Source organism: Petaurus breviceps, unplaced genomic scaffold (genome assembly GCF_028583685.1).
Source record: "Petaurus breviceps papuanus isolate PSGF00001 unplaced genomic scaffold, PetGlider_PUasm1.0 188, whole genome shotgun sequence".
Lineage (NCBI taxonomy): Eukaryota > Metazoa > Chordata > Mammalia > Diprotodontia > Petauridae > Petaurus > Petaurus breviceps.
Window position 1 is genome coordinate 42,817,663 of NW_027185804.1, and position 21,377 is coordinate 42,839,039.

Below are 21,377 nucleotides of genomic sequence, written 5' to 3' on the forward strand. Positions count from 1 at the left end.
AAGAGCTCCGGCCCCTTGAGTCGGGAGACCTGGGATCGGTTGTGGGCTCAGATACTTAACACCCACACAAAATAACTGGCCGTGTAACCTTGAGCAAGTTACTTAACCCCAATTGCTTAGGGGAGGCCAGGTGGCAGCAGTGAGTAAGAGTGCCGGCCCCAGCATCGGGAGACCTGGGATAGGTTCCGGCCTCAGATACTCAGCACCTACACACACACACACACACACACACACAAACCACACAAACCAAGAAATAAATAAAGTGAAAAATAGTATACTTCTATCTGCATTCAGAGGCCAATAGTATTCTTCTATTCGCATTCAGATGTTCTTTCTCTGGAGGTAGGTAGCACTTTTCATCATGAGTCCTTTGGAATTGCCTTGGATCATTGTACTGCAGAAAATGGCTAAGTCATTCATAGTTGATGGTTTTAGATACTTGATACGGTTTAAGATGATGGTCTGTACCTAGTTTCTGCCATACTGCTTTACAGTTTTCCCAGTAGTTTTTGTCAAATAATGAGTTCTTGTCCCAAAAGCTTGGATCTTTGGATTTATCAAATAATAGATTACTATTTTCATTTACTACTGTGTCTCATTCTATTTCTTAGCCAGTAACAGATAGTTCTGATGATTACTGCTTTATATAGTTTGAGATCTGGTACAGCTAGGCTACTTTCCTTCTAACTCTTTTTTCATTAATTCCCCTTGATATTCTTGATCTTTTATTTTCCCAAATGAATTTTCTTTTTATTTTTGCTAGCCCTATAAAATAGTTTTGGTAGTTTAGTTGTTATGGCACTGAACAAACAAATTAATTGTGTAGAATAGTCATTTTTATTATATTGGCTCAGTCTATCCATGAGCAATCAACATTTTTTCAATTGTTTACATCTGATTTTATTTGTGCAGAAAGTGTTTTGTAATTGTGTTCATATAGTTCTGGGGATTTTTTTTTGGCAGATAGACTCCTAAGTATTTTATATCATTCGTACTTGCTTTAAACGGAACTTCTCTTTCTCTCTATTGCTGCCAGACTTTGTTGGTAATATATGAAAGTACTGGTGATTTATGTGAGTTTATGTTTCAACTTTGCTAAAGTTGTTAATCATTTTAACCAATTTTTTAAGTTAATTCTCCAGGATACTCTAAATGTATCATCATATCAGCTGTAAAGAGTGATAGTTTTGTTTCCTTGTTGCCTATTCTAATTCCTTCTGTTTCTTTTTCTTCTCTTATTGCTATAGCTAACAATTCTAGTACAATATTGAATAATAATGGTGATAATGAGCATCCTTTCTTCACCCCTATTCTTTTGGGGAAGGTTTCTAGCTTATTCCCATTATAGATAGTGCTTGCTGATGATTTTAGATAGATACTACTTACCATTTTAAGGAAAGTTCCATTTGTTCCTATATTCTCTAGTATTTTTAATAGGAATAGGTATTATATTTTGTTGAAAGATTTTTCTGCATCCAGTGAGATAATCATGTGAATTCTGTTGGTTTTGTTATTGATATGGTGGTTAATTATACTTTTGGCTTTCCTAATATTGAACCAGTCTTTCATTCTTGATATAAATCCCACCTGGTCATAGTTCATAATCCTTATGATATATTGCTGTTATCTCCTTGCTAGCATTTTATTTAAAATTTTTGTACCAATATTCATTAGGGAAATTGGTCTATAGCTTTCTTTCTCTGTTGTCACTCTTCCTGCTTTAAGTACCAGTACCATATTTGTATTATAAAAGGAATTCAGTAGGACTTCTTCTTCACCTATTTTTACAGATAGTTTAAATAGTATTAAAATTAATTGTTTCTTTAAATGTTTGGTAGAATTGACTTTTGAACTGCTCTGTCCCTGGGGATTTTTTTTAAAGAAGTCCATTAATAGCTTGTTCAATTTCTTTCTCTAAGAAATAATTATTTAATTATTCTATTTCCTTTTCTATTAATCTGCGCAATTTATATTTTTATGAATATTCATCCATTTTACCTAGGTTGTCAGGTTTACATACATATAACTAAATAGAATAGCTCCTAAAAATTGCTTTAATTTCATCTTCATTTTTGATGCTGGTAATTTGGTTTTCTTCTGTCATTTTTAAAATCAAATCAACCAATATTTTATTTTAATTTTTTTCATAAAACCATCTCTGACTTTTATTAATTAGCTCAAATGTTTTCTTATTCCCAATTTTATTAATCTCTTGTTTGATTTTAAGGATTTCCAATTTAATGTTTAATTGGCAGTTTTTAATTTGTTCTAGTGCCGTGCCCAATTCATTGGTCTACACTTTCTCTATTTTATTCATGCAAGCATTAAGAGATACAGATTTTCCCCTAATTATTGCTTTGGCTGCTGACCACCAATTTTGGAATTTTGTCTCGTTGTCATTTTCTTCAATGAAATTATTTATTGTTTCTATGATTTGTTCTTTGACCTACTCGTTCTTTAGGATTAGATTGTTTATTTTTCCAATTAATTTTTAATCTATCTTTCCATGGCCCTTTATTGAATGCAATTTTATTGTATTATGATCTGAAAAAGATGTATTTAATATTTTTCCCTCTCTGCATTTTATTATGAGTTTTTTATGTCCTAATACATGAGCAATTTTTGTATAAGTGCCATATGCTACTGACAAAAATTTATATTCCTTTCCATTCCCATTCAATTTTTTTAGTGGTCTATCATATGTAACTTTTTTGAAATCCTATTCACCTCCTTCACTTCTTTATTGTTTAGGGATTAGGTTTATCTAGTTCTGAGAGGAGAAAGTTGAAGTCCCCCACTAGTAAAGTTTTATTGTCCTTTCCCTCCTATAACTCATTTAACTTCTCTAAAAATTTAGTTGATATGCCAATTGGTGCATATAATGTTTGGCACTGATATTACTTCATTGTCTATGATATCTTTTAGCAAGATGTAGTTTCCTTCCTTATCTCTGTTTCTTTCTTCACATTTGGTGCCATTTTGGGAGGAAAGCCAGATTTTCATTTTTAAAATGTAGAATCCCATTACATGTAGTGTCTTGTCATGAGTCCATTAAAATTATTTTCTTATCTTGGAATTTCATTGTAATGAATACTATTCCAGGAGTGTAACTTTATCTAGAAATCTTTCTGTTATAGAAACATGTGGGAAGAAAAGATATTGGCCATAATGGTACTGGCCCATCTTCCCCACTAGAGCTCTGAAGAAGCAATGAAAACAGATGGTTATGTCTGTGCATGGCACTGTGACTCTGGGTGAATGCCCAAAATAATAATAAGAGCTTATGTTTATAAAATGCAATTTATGTGCCATATTAATTTAGACCTTACACAACACTTTACAAGCGTTATTATGCCAACTTTGTAGATGAGGAAATGAAGGCTTTACAAGGAAGCTGTAGAGCTAAGGCCTGGAGCCATGTCTTCTTATCACATGTCCAGCCGTCTTTCCACCCCTTCACACTCAGATACAAGCGTGCGCACTTATTCAGAAGCTCAGACTTGTTCCATCTGATTATTTTGCTTGCTCGCTTCATCTGATTCATGATTAGTATTTCATGGTTTCTAAATCTGCATTTGGGTCATAAAATGGGTAGTAAAGGGGATTGAGTGCCAACTCTGGAATCAAGAAGACCTGATTTCAAGTCTGGTCTTAGTCATTTACTAGTTGTTTGGTGCTGGGTAAGTCACTTAACCTCTGCCTACCTCAGTTTCTTTATCGGCAAAATGTAGATTATATTACTATGTACCCTAACAGAGTTTTTGTAATAATGAATGAGATAGTATTTATAAAAAGTTTAGCACACTGTCTGGGACTTCATAGCTACGATATGAATTATTATTATTATTACTGAAAAGGGCCTTAAAACATAGAAGACAGACTATCAGAGCTAGAATGTGTTTTAGAACATAGCTCAGAGGGACCTTAGAACAGAGAATGTCAGAAGTGGAAAACATATTAGAACATAGAATGATGAAACTGGGAGGAAGGTAGAACAAAAAATACAGAATGTCAAAGCTAGGAGAGATCCAACACCCTCATTCAGTCCCAGACATGTACAGAACCTTGCCCAAGGTCACACAGCTAGTTAGTGGCACGGGTCTTGCTTCCTCATCCAATTTTCATTTCATTAATAAGAATAGTTCATGTCTCTCCTTAGCTTTGTGCCTTATAAACTGTAAAGATTTCATCATCAACCTCATGTGGTTAAGTTAGTGTGAATCTTGTTATCCTCCTTTTTATAAAAGCAGAAACTAATGCTGTGAGTTCAGTTACTCATTGAGGGTTACACAACTAGTAGCTGTCAGATCCAGAGTTTAAAATGAGCTTTCTTCTAACTCCAAATTCACTGTTTTTCCTTTTGTCACATGATCTCCCCTTATACCATTCTACTAGCAACCCAAAGAAACTTTATTTCTCATTAAGAAGGCTAAAATAGCTCAATATTTCTCCTGTTGCAGAGAAATTTAGGATCTGGTGTCCTTTGAGTAGTATGTATCCCAGGAAAGTAGAACACTGGAGCTGGAAGGGGCTTCAGAAACCACTTTGCTAACAGACAAGTAAATTGAGGCCAGTCATCTCTTTAGCTACATGAAGTTAATTAGCCATTGAGTTAAGATTAGATCTTGAATCTCATTCCTCCTAGTCCTGAGCTTATTCCACTTTCCAATGCTGCTATAAAATGTTATCATTGTTCAGTCATTCAGTCATGTCTGATTCTTCATAACCACATGAACTTTTGCATTTCAGCCTCTTCTATCCTCCACTATCTCCTGAAGTCTGTCCCCGCTCATGATCATTGTTCCCATAACACTATTATTCCCTCTCATCCTCTGTAATTCCCTTTTCCTTTTGTCTTCAGTCTTTCCCAACAACAGCATCTTTTCCAATGGGTCTCATCTTTTCATTATGTGACCAAAGTATTTCAGCTTCAGCTTTAGTATTTGACCTTTCAGTGAATAATCTGAGTTAATTTCTTTAAGTATTGACTGATTTGACCTCCTTGCTTGCCAAGGGACTCTCAAAAGTCTTCTCCAGCTCCACAACTTGAAAGCGTTGATTCGGTGGTGCTCAGTTCTCCTTGTAGTTCAGCTCTCACAGCCAGAAGGACTTGATAAGTATTCTTTAACTCCTAAAACTCGGGCATATTTCCTTAGTTATCAATCTGATGTTTCTTCACAGGGGTATAGTAGATAGAAAGCCGAATAAAGTGAAGAACTTGGAATTAGGAAGTCCTTGATTCAAATCCCACCCTAAGCATTTGCTAGCTATGTGACCCTGGCCAGATCACTTAAGCTCTCTGGGCTTCAGTTCCCTCATCTGTAAAATGTGATGATTGGATTCAGCAATCTCTAATCTGTAATCCTACAATCTAATGAACAAGGCAAGCCTGAGTTTTTCACTGCCTAAATATTTTCAGGATTTGAAAGGAAAAATACTTTTATATCTTCCATTTCTATGGTTCTGCATTTTAATGTCTGTAAAGAGCTTAACACATGATATACCATGTGAATATTATAATAGTCCTGTGAGGTAGGCAGATGAGCATTATTATCATCTCTATTTTACATATTGGGAAACTCAGGCTCCTGGAGAGTAAATGAATCAACCACCTTTCCAGGACTAGAAAATAGCAGAAGTGGGTGGGATTTGAACTCAGCATTGTGCTGACGATGAGTTGAGCACTCTAGTCCCTATACTATACCCCCTTCCAGTGCAGTTGATAGGACAAGTTTCACTAATAGAAGAAGTGTGATACAGTGGTTAGAAATCTGAATTTGAGTTTAGCAGCTGCTCTTTATACACCATGTGGACAAGTTTCAGGCTTCCAGGGTTTTAATTTCTCTGTTTATACAATGAAGGGATTACATTAGAGGAGCTCAGAGTTCCTTTTTTCATCTCTATACATATGTTCTGCACAGCATTGGAGTGATCTATGGGTAAAGACAATGTCCTGGACTCATGACTAAACACACATGATCAGAGAGTGATTTGTCTTTGTCACTGGCCCAAGAAGACCAATACAATCATTTATAGAGCAACAGACCTGGCCTCAAACACTACTAGTTATGTGACCCTGGGAAAATCACCCAACCTCTGTTTTGTTTTTTGTTTTTTTCAGTTTCTTATCTGTAAAATGAGGATAATGAGAGTACCTACTTCCCAGGGTTATTGTCAGGATTCAGATGAGTAATAATTATAAAGTGTTTAGCACAGCCTGGCACATTGCTAATGCTATATAAATATTAGATATCCTTCTTCTTCAAAGCCAGTTGAGGGAGTTACAGGGAGACAACCTCCCGCAATTCTGATTTGTTGCTTAGGCAGATTACCACTCTTTACACAGTAGATACAATCTTAAAAATTATATAAAGATCAAATTCGTTAGAATAATAATTATTAAGATAGTTGAAATATCTACAATACTTTAAGGTTTGCAAGATGTTTGTATATTTTCTTGATGGATCCTCCTACAATCCTATAAAATAGGTACTATTTTAATCCTTGGATGCTATTATTATCCCCATTTTAGAGATAAGGAACCTGAAGCCCAGACAGCTTGTAGCTTGCTCAGGGTCTATTAGGAAGTGCTTAAGGAAGAATTAAAGCCCAGGACTTCTTGGCTCTAAATCTGGTCCTATATCCTTCATGCTACATTGTCTGTTTAAAATTGATTAGGGAATCTTGGTATTTAAAGGAAACTGGTGAGGTCTTGAATCAAAAAATCCTTTTGCCCAAAGAACTTTGTATACAGTTAAGAATTGTTTCATAAGATCTTTCCTTGAATAATCATTTTGTAATATGAGAACATTCTGTCCATTTTAGCAGATTTTCATGTACCAAATTCTTTCAAAGTGGCCCCGCCTACAGTTTGCAAAGAAGACTTTTCATCTGGACTTCATTAAATAAAGTGACTGGTTTCAGATGTATTTTTACCTTTTTAGGAGCTTAGTCTTCAAGATCATTACCTTATCAATCTCTCCTAAAGAGGATTATTCAGCATTTGGACAGAGGGACTCGGGAGGGATCCCTAATGGGTTGGGATAGCACTAAGTTAAGCCCCCAGGAAGGGGAAACACATAAGGATGATAGTACAAGTCGAATTGATCAGTGGAAAATTAATGTTTCTCTCTTTGTTCCTCTGTTCTTTCCCTTCCAGGATGTCTTCTTGGCCATGCACCTGGACCAGGCAGTGGTGCAGAAGTACTTAAAGCCCCTGCTTATTGGGGAACTGGCCCCTGGGGAACCCAGTCAGGAAAAAAACAAGAATGTAAGTGGGATCTCTGCTCCAATGGGCAGTGACTGCTTGGGAAATTCTCCAGGCATCCCTTGTGTGCTAGGGAGTTCTTTGGTTCTCTCTGAATAAAATGTCCCTGCTGAACCTTAATGAAAAACCCAGAGCTATCTGTCTACAGGGAAGAACAACCAGGATCTGGTCCTGTGGTATTCGATGGAGAGGGAAATGAACATGAGACTTGAAAGGCCTTGAAGGTAATCGCCACATTTATTCAACTATGCCTCCTGAGTACTCTGGATTCACATGCCAAGACAGAAGCCAACTACGTCTTACCCTTAGGGATCTAGTCATATCTTGAGGGGTCAAAACATCACTTCCCTAATGCTTTTGGCTCAGTCCCCATTCTGATGTGCTTTAACGCATTGCTAGCCACCAGTGACAAACCCCTCAGTTCAATTCCACCTATCAATTAGCTTCAACAAATGTTACATTTACTTTCCAGAGATGGAGGGAGAAAAGGAGGAAAGAAGGAAGGGAGAAAGGTTATCTCCGTACACTTTAAGGTACTTTCACATATGCCATCTCCCAACCCTACAACCCATGTGGGTCATAGTAATTGCCCTTGGAGTAGAACAAAGGGCATTGTATCATCACTTATCTATTACTGCCTGGCTGGAGCATATCTAGAATATCATTCTCTGAAGAAAAGGAGAGATCACACAGACTGGGTAGTCATCCTCCCAAAGTGAGTTTGTTCACCAATTAGATTTTTATTCCTGGTCTTCATGAGAGAAAGCATTTCACAGTGAATAGAACGTCAACCTCGGTGTCAGAAGGTCCTGCCTCTAGAGCCTACTGGCTTTGAGATCTGAGATATGTCACCTAAAGTCCCAGTGTCCCTAAGAAACTCTCTATGTGGCAGTTAAGTGATGGAGTGGAGATAGGAGCAGCCCAAGAATCAGGAGGACCTGAGTTCAAATCCAGCCTCAAACATTTAGTAGCTGTGTGGCCCTGGGCAAGTCACTTCACCTCAATTGCCGGGAAAAAAAAGAAAAGAAAGACTCTCTAAGGTGGTGAATTACAGGGCAGATGTTGATATTAAGAGACAAGTTGAGGGAGTTCCTTAATAGCACATAGATTGTGTCATAGATAAATTTTTAAAAGATAATTATCGTGATAATATCTAACACTTACATAGTTCCTTTGTCCAAATCTATAATTACATTGGTATAGCAAATTTCTACTACTCCATATGTACCATGGCTCTGCTGGTGTGAGTGTAGGAGACTAGGGCCTTGAAAAGTTAAGCAAATTTTCCAAAGGTCATACAGTCAGTTTTGTGTCATAAGAAGCATTCAAACCCTGTTTGTCTGATTTGAGGCTAACTCTTAATCCACTACACCTTATTGCCTATATACATAGCTCTTTACAGAGTGCATTTACTTGCATCATCTCATCTCCACATAAAAATACTGAGAAGTAAATTGTGCAAATATTATTGTCCTTTTTTATATATAGGAATATTATGTCTCAGAAAGGCTAGATACTTTGCCCAAGTGAAAGTCACAGCTAAGGACAGGATCCAAGTTACCTGGCCCCTCCCTCCACAATGACAAACCTCAGAAGGAGGAGAATATGTCCTATTTCTAGAGATGTCTTGAGATCAATCAATCAAAAACTATGTGTATATTAAGCAGGTATGCCATGCCAAGCCTTGTGCTAAGCTCTGAGAATACAAAGGAAAAAACAAAACAACCCGTGTTCCTCAAGGGTCAGACTAAATGACTTCTTTTTTAAAACTAAATAAATATTTTTTATTAATCTTCTTCACTCCCTATCTCTCCAAATTGAACAAGTTAAAAGAAAAAAAAAGTAAAGAAAAACAAATCCCTTAACACATCCTTAATATGGCAAAAATAAATTCCTACATTTGTCATGCCCAAATCATATGCTTCTGTTTGCATTTAAGGCTATCACCTCCCTAACAGGAGATGAACAACATGTTCTGTCTCTATTTGTTTGGACTCATGGTGTATCATTACAATGACAAAGGTTCAAAAGTCTTTTAAAGTTGTTTTTTTCTCTATAAAGTTTTTATAATTACATAAATTATATTCCTAGTTCTTCTCACTTTACTTTGTATCAGTTCATACAAATCTTCTGAGCTGCTCCTGAAATTGCCCATTTCTCATGACACTATAATATCCCATTATATTCATATACCACAATTTTGGCTATCATGAAAAGAGTTGCTATAAGTGTTTTGGTACTTAGAGATTCTTTTCCTCTTTCTTTTATTTCTTTTTTTTTAAGCAATGGTAGTTAAGTAACTTGCTCAAGGTTACACAGCCAGTTATTTTGTGTGGGTGCCAAGTATCTGAGGCCAGAACCGATCCTGGGTCTCCCGACACCAGGGCTGGTGCTCTTACTCACTGCACCACCTGGCCGCCCTTTTTCTTTGATTTCTTTACAGGATAGTAGGTTTTATGGTGAAGTAGCTGGGTCAAAGACGTTGCACAGTTGGTAACTTTATAGACATAGTTCCAAGTTGCTTTCCAGAATGGCTGAACCAATTTATAGTTCCACCAACAGTGTGCTAATATGTCTGCCTTCCCACAGCCTCTCCAACCTTTGTCATTTTTCTCTTTTATAGTCTTTGTTGTTCTAAGTTGTGTTTCCTTTGTTATTAGAAGATTGAGCATTTTTTCAAAAGTTGTTGATTGCTTGAATTTCTCAGCTCCCATCATCACCACCACCACCACCAAATGTGCCACAGAAAATTAAAAGGTAGAAGATATTTTACTAGATGTCAGTGAGCAAATCAGTCCATCTCTCTAAGTCTCAGTTTACTCATCTGTAAAATGAGGTGATTAATGCTTGAATTCATTCCACTCCCAGCCTTTGCATATTAAAAGTACCCTCTGTCCCTGTGTCCTCGCCCTCTCATTGACTGGTCCCTCCAAGAAAATCTATTTTAAGAAGTATGACTAAGACACCCATGTCTTCATTCTGCTCCTGGCTAACTTTCCTCTCCTCCCAGATATTTTTCTAAAATGTGTTTGCATACAGTACCTTCCTCCCACACACACCTTTCCAGCTTCCTTTTATGTATTACTTTCCTTTCTTACAGTAAGATGCTCAGGGGAACAGACTTTCTTTCTGCTTGTATTTCTACAGTTGGTACTTAATTCAGTGGCTGACACATAGAAAGAGCTTGATAAATGCTTTTTGACTTGACTCCACTTGACAGAAGGCTGTTTTGCCTTGGACTCCTGTGTGACAACATTCTTTGCTACAACATTATTCTGAGGAAAAGAAGGAACTGGTATGAGAAGGATGCCATGTGTACATGGATCCACTGATCCTGAAGCAAAGGGGACTGGCATCCAGCTGGGATTGATTCTGATCCCTTAGAAGTTACTTGGGAACAGAGAGTAAGGCTAAGGGCAAGAAAAATATGAGGTCTAGCCACTGTCACCAAAGAAAGAGCCAGAAAGTGAGCAATATGGGAATATAAAGGGGGGGGGAAGACTGAAATTACTGAAGACCTCAAGAGGAATGAAGATATGATTTCTATAGTGTGTTAAGGTTTGAAAAATGCTTTAGAATATTACCTTTTTATCCTCACAAAATTATTTATTTTGAAAACAATGAAGACAACAAAAATGCAAGAAAGGTGAATGAATGCAGGAAGGTACAAGATAACAAAATGCATTACTCCGGGAAAGTAAACAAAATCCTAAAAATTAAAAGATTCTTGGGTGTTAGCAACAAAACAACAACAACAGCAAATTATCACCAGAGAGACAATTAAGAGTTTTCTTCCTAAAAGTACACAAGGAAACAAAGGGAAAATCAAATCTTAAATAGAAGCAATGGTGGAGGAAAAGGCCTTGGAATTAGTATGGAGTTTGTTTATTTTTTAACCAAATTCCAGATTGGAGGTACATAAAAGAGGAAAGAGAAGGAAGAAGATAGAAATCAATATATGATGTGTGCTAATCAAGTCACTGGTCAATAATGAAGGAAAAATTAACTGTAGCCTGTCAGAAAGAAGAAGATCTCCAGGACAAAGGGTGAGAAGGCAAAAGAAGTGATTGAAATGTGAAGAAAGGGAAAATATTGTTACAGTGGTGGAAAGGATTCCTGAAACACTCATGGGGGAGAGGAGATATTAAATAATGAAATATAGGAATTTTACAGAAACTATAATCTGCAGAGATTTGGTGCTTGGAGAGACCATTCATCTTGAAATAGCATAAGGACAATCAGAGCTCCTGGATAAACTGGCAACCAGAAGACTGGGAGGGCATGGGCCCAGGTAGGAGATGTCATGGCAAAGGGGGTAGGCAAAGGTGGACTGGCTGTAGAATTATCATGGGGAGAGCAAAAGTTAATACAAACTGTACTACAAGGGACACAGGAGAATTCCTACCACGGGGCAATACTTCTATCCTCATTGTCATCTGCAGGAATGGGCATTTCTAAGAGTAAAGAAAAAAGTGACAGATTAGATAAGAAAACTAAACTGAATTCTTTTGCTTATAAGAAGCAACTAAAAAACAAACACATGCACAGAATAAAAATTTACCATGCTTTAAGTGAATTCTGAAAAAAAAGCAAGAGTTGCAATCCTGTCTGACAGACAAAAACAAAAAAATAATAACCACCTAAAAAAAGATAACAAGGAAACTATATTATGGACAACTAGGTGGTGCAGTGTATAAAATGCTGGGCCTGGAGTCAGGAAGACTCATCCTCCTGAATTCAAATCTGGCTTCAGACACTTACTAGCATATGACCTTGGGCAAGTAATTTTACCCTGTCTGCCTCAGCTCCCCATCTATAAAATGAGGTGGAGAAGGAAATGGCAAAGCACTCCAGTATCTTTGCTGAGAAAACGCCAAATGGGGTCACAGAGAGTTGGATACAACTGAAACAGCTGAAGGAAGTTCTTGGACAGTGTATGTCAATCTGCTCCTCTAAGGCCCCATTTACCATGTACCCAATAACCGCAAAAATGAAAATGGAAAAAAATAAACACTTAAGAAATGCATAAGTGAAACAGCAACATTAAGGCACTAATGCATTAATGGTGGCTAAGAATTGGAAATGTGGATAGAGCCAAGATGGGAGCATAGAAACAGGAGAACTCCATGAGCTCCCCCCAATAACCACCTCAAATACCTATAAAATATGACTCTAAACAAATTTTAGAGCTACAGAACCCACAAAGTGACAGAGAGAAACAAATCTCCCACTGAAGGCACCCCAGAAGGCCTACAAGAAGAGTCCATCACAGCCCACTGGGAGCAGAGCCCAGCCCTGTGTGAGCCTGCAGTTTTAGGGCCAGTGTGGCCCCAACCAGCTAGAGTGGACTTCAGAAGAGTGGATCACCAGCAGTTGCGGCAGTTTCCAGAAATATCAAACTATGAATACCAAAGAAAAAGTATAAGGTCAGTGTAGAACTCTGTTGGAACTGGGGGGGATGGAGGCATGGTCCTACCTCTGCCCCCAGAGCAAGAAGCAGTGGAGGCTATGGTGGCCCTGCAGAGGCCTCCATGTGGCTGCTTCATAGCTCCTGGACTGCAGATCATAGCAGGGCAAGTGACCATTCAGAGGGTAATTGTTTTTGTTTTAACCTGCATGGATCTGGATCGCGGTCTTGGGTGGTGGTCCTGAGGTGTGTGAGCAGGGAGCCACAACTTTGGGGGGCTGTAGAGAAGTCACCCTCCTAATAGCTCCGGCAGCTGTGAAAAGCCCAGAAATTGGGGACAAAACTCTCCCCTCTGGAAGTAGACTTCTACTGTGGCAAAGAGCTCAAAAGTCAAGTACTTGAGTGGCAACATGAGCAAGCAAAGGAAGCAAAGCAAGCACAGCAATCAAACTTTAGACTCCTTTTGGGGGGACAGAAAGGATCAAAGCATGAGACTGGAGGAAGACAACGAAGTCAGAACTGCTGCACCAAAAGCTTCCAAGAAAAATATGAACTGCTTACAGGCCATGGAGGAATTCAAGAAGGATATTGTAAATCAGGTCAAAGAAGTGGAGGAAAAATTGGGAAGAAAAATGAAAATGATTCAAGAAAATCATGAAATGAGAGTCAGCAACCTGACTGAAGAAAATAACACCTTAAAAATAAATTAATGCAAATGGCAAAAGAGGACCAATGAGGAGAAGAATGTCTTAAAAAGCCAAATTTGCAAGATGGAAAAAGAATTTCAAAAGCTCACTGAAGACAATAATTCCTTCAAAATTAGATTGGAGCAAATGGAAGCTAGTGACTTTATGAGAAATTAAGATACTATTAAACAGATCCAAATTAATGAAAAAATACAAGGCAATGTGAAATATCTCATTGGAAAAAACACTGACCTGGAAAACACATCCAGAAGAGATAATTTAAAAATTATTATACTACCTGAAAGCCATGGAAAAAAGGAAACTAGAAATCATCCTTCAAGAAATTCTCAAGGAAAATTGCCCTGATATTTTAGAACCAGAGGGCAAAATAGACATTGAAAGAATCCACCGATCACCTCTTGGAAAAGATCTCCCCCCAAAAAAAAACTCCTAGGAATATCATAGCCAGGTTCTGGAGTTCCCAGATGAAGGAGAAAATATTACAGGCAGCCAAAAAGAAACAATTTAAATATTGTGGAAACACAATCAGGATAATACAGGATCTAGCAGCTTCTGCATTAAGGTATCAAAGGGCTTGGAATATGATATTCTGGAGGTCAAAGGAGGTAGGATTAAAACCAAGAATCACCTACTCAGCAAAACTGGGTGTCATGTTTCAGGGGAAAATATGGTGATTCAATTACAGAGAGGACTTTCAAGCATTCTTGATGAAAAAACGAGTTGAATAGAAAATTTGACATTCAGATACTAGAAGCAAGAGAAGCATGAGAAGGTAAATAGGGAAAAGAAATCATAAGGAACTTATCAAAGTTGAACTATTTACATCCCTACATGGAAAAATGATAATTGTAACTTATGAAACTTTTCTCGGTATGAGAATAGTTGAATGGAATAGAAATATATATATACATACATACATACATACATACATATGTCTATATAGGAGGGTATATGGGCTTATGAATACATATGTGAATGTGTGTTTATATGTGTACAGGTATGCATAGATAGAGGGCACAGGACCAATTGAACAGGAAAGGATGCTACTTAAAAGGTAAAATTAAGAGGTAAGAGAGGAATATAATGAGAGGAGAAACAGAATGGGGTAAATTATCTCGTATAGAAGAGGCAAGGGAAAATGGTTACAATGGAGGGGAAGAACAGGAAGGCAAAAGGGAATGGGTCAACCTTATTCTCATTGAATTTGACTTAGGGAGGGAATGACATATACCCTAAATAGGGTATCTCACCCTACAGGAGAGTAGGGGGGAAGGGGATGAGAGGGGGATGATGGAAGGGAGGGCAGGTTGGGGCAGAGGGAAGTTGGAAGCACACACTTTTGAAAAGGGACAGGGTCAAAGCAGAGAATAGAACAAGCGGGGAGCAGGATGGGATGGAAGGAAATATAGTCAGTCTTTCACAATATAACCACTATGGAAATATATTGTGTAACTACACATGTACAAACTATATTGAATTGCTTATCTTCCCAGTAAGGGTGAGTGACGAGGGAGGAAGGGAAAGAATCTGGAATTCAAAGTTTTAAAATCAAATGTTTAGAATATATATTATCATTTTTTATATGCAACTGGGAAATAAGATATACAGGCACTGGGGTATGGAGATCCATCTTGCCCTCCTGGAAAGTCAGAGTGGGGAATGGGGGAGGATATAGGAGAGAGCAGATTGGGGGAGGGGGTATATAGTGGGATCGCTGTTTTGGGGTGGTGGGTAGGGGAAAGATGGGGAGAAAATTTGTAACTCAAAATCTTGTGGAAATGAATGCTGTAAACTAAAAACAAACATAGAATTTAATTAAAAAAAAAGAAAGGACTTGAGATCATTTCCAAGAATCCCATGATTTGAGAGTTGGAAGGGACTATAATAACTGTCTAATCCATCTCATATGGAAAAGAGGTGAAGAAACCAGCCTAGAGGAGGAAGAGCTAGGGGGACATGACTGATGGATGTGTTTCAACTTTTGGAAGATTAGCATGTGGCCCCAGAAGGCAGAACTCGGAGAAATGGGTAAAAGATGGTAACATAGATTTAGGGTAGATGTCAAAATAAACTTTTTGACAAGTGGAGCCACCCCAAAAGTGGAATGGGCTGCGTTGGGAGGCAATGGATTGTCCCCATGGGAGACCCCCCAGAGAAGTCTTGGGGGGGGTGAGGGGAGGTTCCCTATGGATTCCATAAGTCAGCTCCAAGGTCCCTTCCAACTCTGAAATCGTGTCATTCTGTGAAATGCCATCTCTTCTATGAGACCCCCCCACCTCAATCCTTAGCTTAACCTCACTCTCCCATTATTTCTTGACCTTGAATTTTATTTGGTTTGATTTTGTATCCCTCCAAATGTATTTGTTATATAATATTGTTTATTATAGTTATTTATGTATAGGTCATGCCCTCCCCCACTAGACTGTAAACCCCTTGAAAATAAAGACTGTCTTAAAAAAAAAGAATTGGAAATGGAGGGGATGCCCGTCAATTGGGGAATGGATGAACAAGTTGTCGAAAATGATTGTAATGGAATATTATTGTGCTACAAGCAGGATGATGTCAGAAAAACCAGGAAAGTCTCACATGAGCTGAAGCAAAATGAAGTGAGAAGAACCAGGAGAATATTGTACACAGTAACAGGAGTACTGTACACTGACCAGCTGTGAATGACGTAGCTATTCTCAGCAATACAACGATCCAAAACAATCCCACATGGGGTCATGATGAAAAATGCTTTTCACCTTCAGAGAAAGAACTAATATTGCCTAAATACAGAGTGGAGCATACTATTTTTTCTCTTTCTTTCTTTCTTTCCTTCTTTCTTTTTTCTTTCTTTCTTTTGTTCTTATGTTCTTTCTTTTTTGTTGATCTTCTTGTACAAAATGACTAATATGGAAATGTTTTACAGAACTGCACATGTATAAGCTATATGAGATTGCTAACCATCTCAGGGGAGGCGATGGGAGGGAGGGAGTAATAGAATTTGGAACTCAAAACGTTTTTTTTAATGTTAAAAATTATTTTTACTTATAATTGGAGGGAAAATAGAATGTTATTAAAAAAGAAATTCATAAATTAATGTTGTGAAATTACCAAGAACAAGAGTGACTTCCAAAAAAATGGAAAGATATCCCCACCCCTTTGAATGAATAAATTTAGCTGTTTTCAGGAGACAAGAAACGAATTACCCTTCCCTGAAAGTCTTCAATAAAGTATAGCTTAGGCTGGCTGGGCACTGACAGCCATTGAAACTCTAAAATTCTTTGGTTCCATATCTCCCACAGCAAGTGCTTCTATGCTTTTTCCCTGTGGATACACAGTACCTGGTGTCTGGTGCATACTCAACGAGTATTAATTGACTACCTGACTATACAAGCTCAGGAAAGATTTTCTGAATTGAAGAGAATTGGATGGAGGATGTCAATGAAGTAGGAGCCATTTTGAATGCCACTGACGGATTTTCCCTTTTCAGACCCAGCTGGTGGAGGATTTCAGGGTCCTGAGGAAGACAATTGAGGACCAGAAATTGCTGGAGCCCAGTCTCCCCTTTTTCTCCATGCACCTCCTCCAGATTCTATTGTTGGAAGCTTTGGTTTGGTTTATACTGAGAAGCTTCGGCAGTGGTTGGCTCATTACAATGCTTATCTCCTTTCTACTCACAATTTCCCAGGTAAGAAGTTCCATGAAAAATCTGATCCTTGGGCCCAAGGTATAGCACCCCTTTTCCTTGCTAAGGCCCAGGCCTTCTGCTTCCATTAGTCACCAGATATATGCAATGCCCCCTACTTGATCCACTGAATCTTCCATAACCTCAGACTTTCTCCCCTCTAGTCTTGTCTCTCAATCACACCAAGGTAGTTTTCCTCTGTTCTTTGCCCTTATCACACTCTAGCTTTTGTCATACACTTTTATATACATCCCATGCCCTCTCTATGTCCCTTAGTACATCCAGTAAGCTTCTTGAAGACAGCAACTCTTGTTGTCTCATTTTTCTTTCCCTGGCACTGAGCACACAGCCTTGGAAAAAGTAGAAAGATAATTGGTGTTTATTAAACAGTTGAATTGAATTGAATCTCTTTTAGAACTACCTTGTAATTCAGAGTTGTCTCCAAGATCATCAGGGCAGCTAGGTGATGCGTTAGTCTGGAACCAGGAAGATTCATCTTCCTGAGCTCAAATTTGGCCTCAGCCACTTAACTAGCTGTGTGACTCCAGGCAAGTCACTTAAACCTGCTTGCCTCAGTTTCTTAATCTGTAAATGAACTGGAGAAGGAAATGACAAACCACTCTAGTATCTTTGCCAAGAAAACCTCAAATGGAGTCACAGAGAATCAGACACAACTAAAAATGACTAAACAGTGCCAAGATCGTTAGGCCAAGGACTCCCCTTAATGAATTCAGCATGCTGTCAAGGAAAGTTCTAAGCCTGGCTCTGTTGCTTACTGTGAGACCTTGTACATGGCACATCCCCTCTCTGCTTTAGTTTCTTCATGGGAGAAATTAAGGGGTTGGACTTCATGGCCTCTAAGGTTCTTTTTAGTTCTAAATGATATGATACTATGATGATAATATGACTACTCCACCAAAGCAGATGACAATTCCTTGAATATTTAGAAAATAATGTCTGAGAGTTGTAACAGCCCCAAAATTTGGTATCTTGTGGCCAACCTCATTAGGTTGCTCCAAACTTAGTAATTCTGGTCCTTTGACCAAAACAGAAACAGTCTGCCACTGAACCCACATTCCGAGTTGTCCCAACTCTGCTTTCAGTCTCATCGCAGTTTTAACTTCTTCTTGTCCCTTAGGCTCAAGCTTCATTTTTGCAGCATGACACAGGACATCTCTCCATTTTTAAGAAATCCAAGTGGAATCATCTCATGCATTATTTTGTGATGGGGCATCTAAAGGTACTGACAATTCAGAGGAGGGCCTTATTTATTCCTTCAACGCTTCTGAACTGGGAAGGAAGAACAGGTTTTCAGAACACTTGAGATGGCTATTGGGAAACCCCAGTCCTAAAGCCATGCATATCCAAGAGATAATTACTCCCTTCCTGTTCATTCCTACTTAGTACAAAAGTTCTAAACAAGCCTGGTTATTTTTCTGAGTCAGCATAGAAAGAATGGGGGAAAAAAGTATTTAATTACCTAGTACTAACTGATTATATTTTATAAAGAGCTTTGTATACTATAACCTTATGAGGCAGATAGTATAAATATTACCTCCATTTAAGTGATGAGAAAACTGAGACCCAGAGAGATGAAGTGATGTATCACACATTTATAAAGAATTTTATTGATTCTCATTGACATCCACCTCGAAAACTCCAAATAGTCCCCCACCAGGTCCAATAGTCTCTCCCAAAGTCTCTCCGTGGTTATGTAAAAGAAAGAGCACCCAGTTTGGATATCATCACAATTGTTCCTGAAAGGGCAGTTTAAGCGAATGAGCCTTGAATTTAGAGTCTGAAGACCTAGGTCTGACTCCTGGTTTGTTTTCTGTATGACCATGAACCTGAAGTCAGTTTCCTCATCTGTCAAATGACATCATATTGCATGTACTTTCTGTTTCAGTAGGCTAGTGTGGGAAAATCTCTTTACTCTCTAAACCTCTGCATTAATGTGAATGACTGTCCTTAAGTATCATTACTCCCACTAGACAAACTAGGAAACAGGATCAGTGAATTTAAGCGTTGGTAGCCCTGAAGTGCCCAATAGTTTTGGAATCATGAAACTGAGGTTCTGGCTTACAGTGTGATCATTCACAAATCATTAACCTCTTCGAGCCTTGGCTTCCTCATCTTTAAAATGGGATGGTAATACTAGCTCTTTCTAGCTGAGGAAAGTCCTTTGTAAAATGAACGAATGGTAGAGTGGAAATAGCAAAGGATTGGCTCAGATCCTGCCTTTCACTGACTATGTGTTCAAGTAGCTGCATGACCCCTGGGCAAGGCATTTAATTGCTTTCAACCTCAGTTTCCTCATCTATAAAATGGGGATAATAATAGTGTGTTAGCTCTCAGAGTTATTGTGAAGATGAAATGAGATAATAATTGTAAATCACTTTGCAGACCTTAAAATGCTGCATAAATGCTAGCTATTAGTATTAGTCACCATCACCATCATCACCTCTCTAGGACTCAGATTCCCCATGTGCAAAACAAAGCTGTTAAATCTCATGACCTCTGTGGTCCCTGCTAGCTCAAAATAAAACATATAAATCTCAGCTGAGACTTGCGCTCAGTGACATGGATAGAAAATGTCAACAATGGAAATGAAATCCATGTCTTCTGACTGAAGACATAACATCATGCCCATTTTACAGATGAGGAAGTGAGAGGTTATGACACGTACAGGTTCATTCAACTACCAAGCAGCAGACATGGGTCTTGTGTCTTAGAGACACTGCAAGGCCTCTCAATAACTGCCACTCCTACTCTATATTTGCAAGGAACTTTACTCTCACTATCCGATGTTGTACTCACAATAGCCCTATGATACAAAGAAAGGATCACGATTCCCATTTTACAGATGGAGAAATTAAGTACCTATTAGTGAAATGATCTGCCAGAATTGTTGATTCCAAGTCACAACTCTCCCATGTTCCTCTTTAAGGACATCCCAGGTGACATATATGTGGCAGGGAGTGAACAGGACTCCGTATCAACTTGTTTTAAAATTATCTGATAGCTCTTCATGGCTATTTCCCACACTGCTTTCATAATAACCAGTTGGAGACAGTCTTCTGTTCCAAAGGTGTTTGTTAGGTCATCTAGAGAAGCTGCTGTAGAGAAATAAAGCTAGAGCTGGGCACTTCTCTCCTTGCTCACCCACACTGAACCATGACATTGGACTTTTGTGTGTGTGTGTGTGTGTAGATATATGTATGTATATATGTATATTATATATAATGCATATATAATAATATTACATATTACATATTATATACATATATATAACAATATAACCCAGATCTTCTCCATCGTCGGCCAAAGGAGACACACACAGTCTGACCGTTCATTAAAGGTGGGCATTGGCGACAAAATGGAGCCATGGAAATGCTGACTCCCACAGGATCAGAGTAAGAGTTGAAAGTGACCTTAGCAATCACCTACTCCCACCTCCCCATTCTACAGATGAAAAGAATGAGGCCATAAAAATAGTGACTTGCCCATAGTCACCTAAGTAGCAAATAGCTAACACAAGATTGGAAGCCAGGTCTTCTGCCTCCAAAGTTAATAATCTATCCACTACATGGTGCTTGGAGATGGTATTAAAGAGTTCAAAAGCCCTTGGTCAGGACTCTGGTGGAAATAATACTGGACCAGGAGTCAAGAATCGCTAGTCTGCCAGCTAGGAAGCTGTGCATCTTTGGGCAAGTCACTTGAATTCTCTGAACTTCATTTTCATCACCTCAATATCATTATCAAATGAGATGTTTGAACCACATGGTCTCATTTCCAACTAAAACACTCTGTTGTCTAAGGTCAGTTACAGTCTGAAAATTTTACAAATCTATAGTCCCCCATTTATCTAGTCCAGCTTTAATTAGAGCACGAATTCGGAAAGTTTCCCAGAAAGACAGGAAGCTGGATTTTAGCAGTATTTTCTAAGGAGGAAATAACTTACACGAGGGCAGAGTAAAATATTGTAAGACCAGGGAAATTAACATGATGCAATTTTGCTCAGACTGTGGACTTTCTTACATTGGAGATGTTTTCAAATGGCATGCCTACTCACTGAGCTATTGCTTTTCCAAAAGCCAAGAACTGGACCAAGAAAGCTTTTGAGGTCTCTTCAACTACATGTAAAGAAGGAAGATGCATGGTGAAAAGACCATTAGTGTGGGAAATGTAGTCAAAAGAGCAAGGCAGGAGTCTGAGAGCTGCCACTAAGTAGCTGCCTGACACTGTGCAAATTGATTCTTCTGTCTGGGTCTCAGTTTTCTTCTTATTAAGATGAGGAAAGTTAGGCTAGATCAGGAATTCTTAATC

General features: G+C 38.3%; 1 protein-coding gene across 1 annotated transcript in view; it reads left to right on the forward strand.

The window, feature by feature from the left end:
* Window positions 1–21,377, forward strand: part of LOC138163923 (fatty acid desaturase 2-like protein FADS2B) — a 51,641-nt gene that overhangs the window by 12,007 nt on the left and 18,257 nt on the right. Inside the window, exons 2-4 of the mRNA XM_069091654.1 lie at window positions 7,160–7,270; window positions 16,857–17,054; window positions 18,190–18,291. Of these exons, the coding sequence (XP_068947755.1) occupies window positions 7,160–7,270; window positions 16,857–17,054; window positions 18,190–18,291 (411 nt within the window). The remainder of the gene's footprint in view (window positions 1–7,159; window positions 7,271–16,856; window positions 17,055–18,189; window positions 18,292–21,377) is intronic.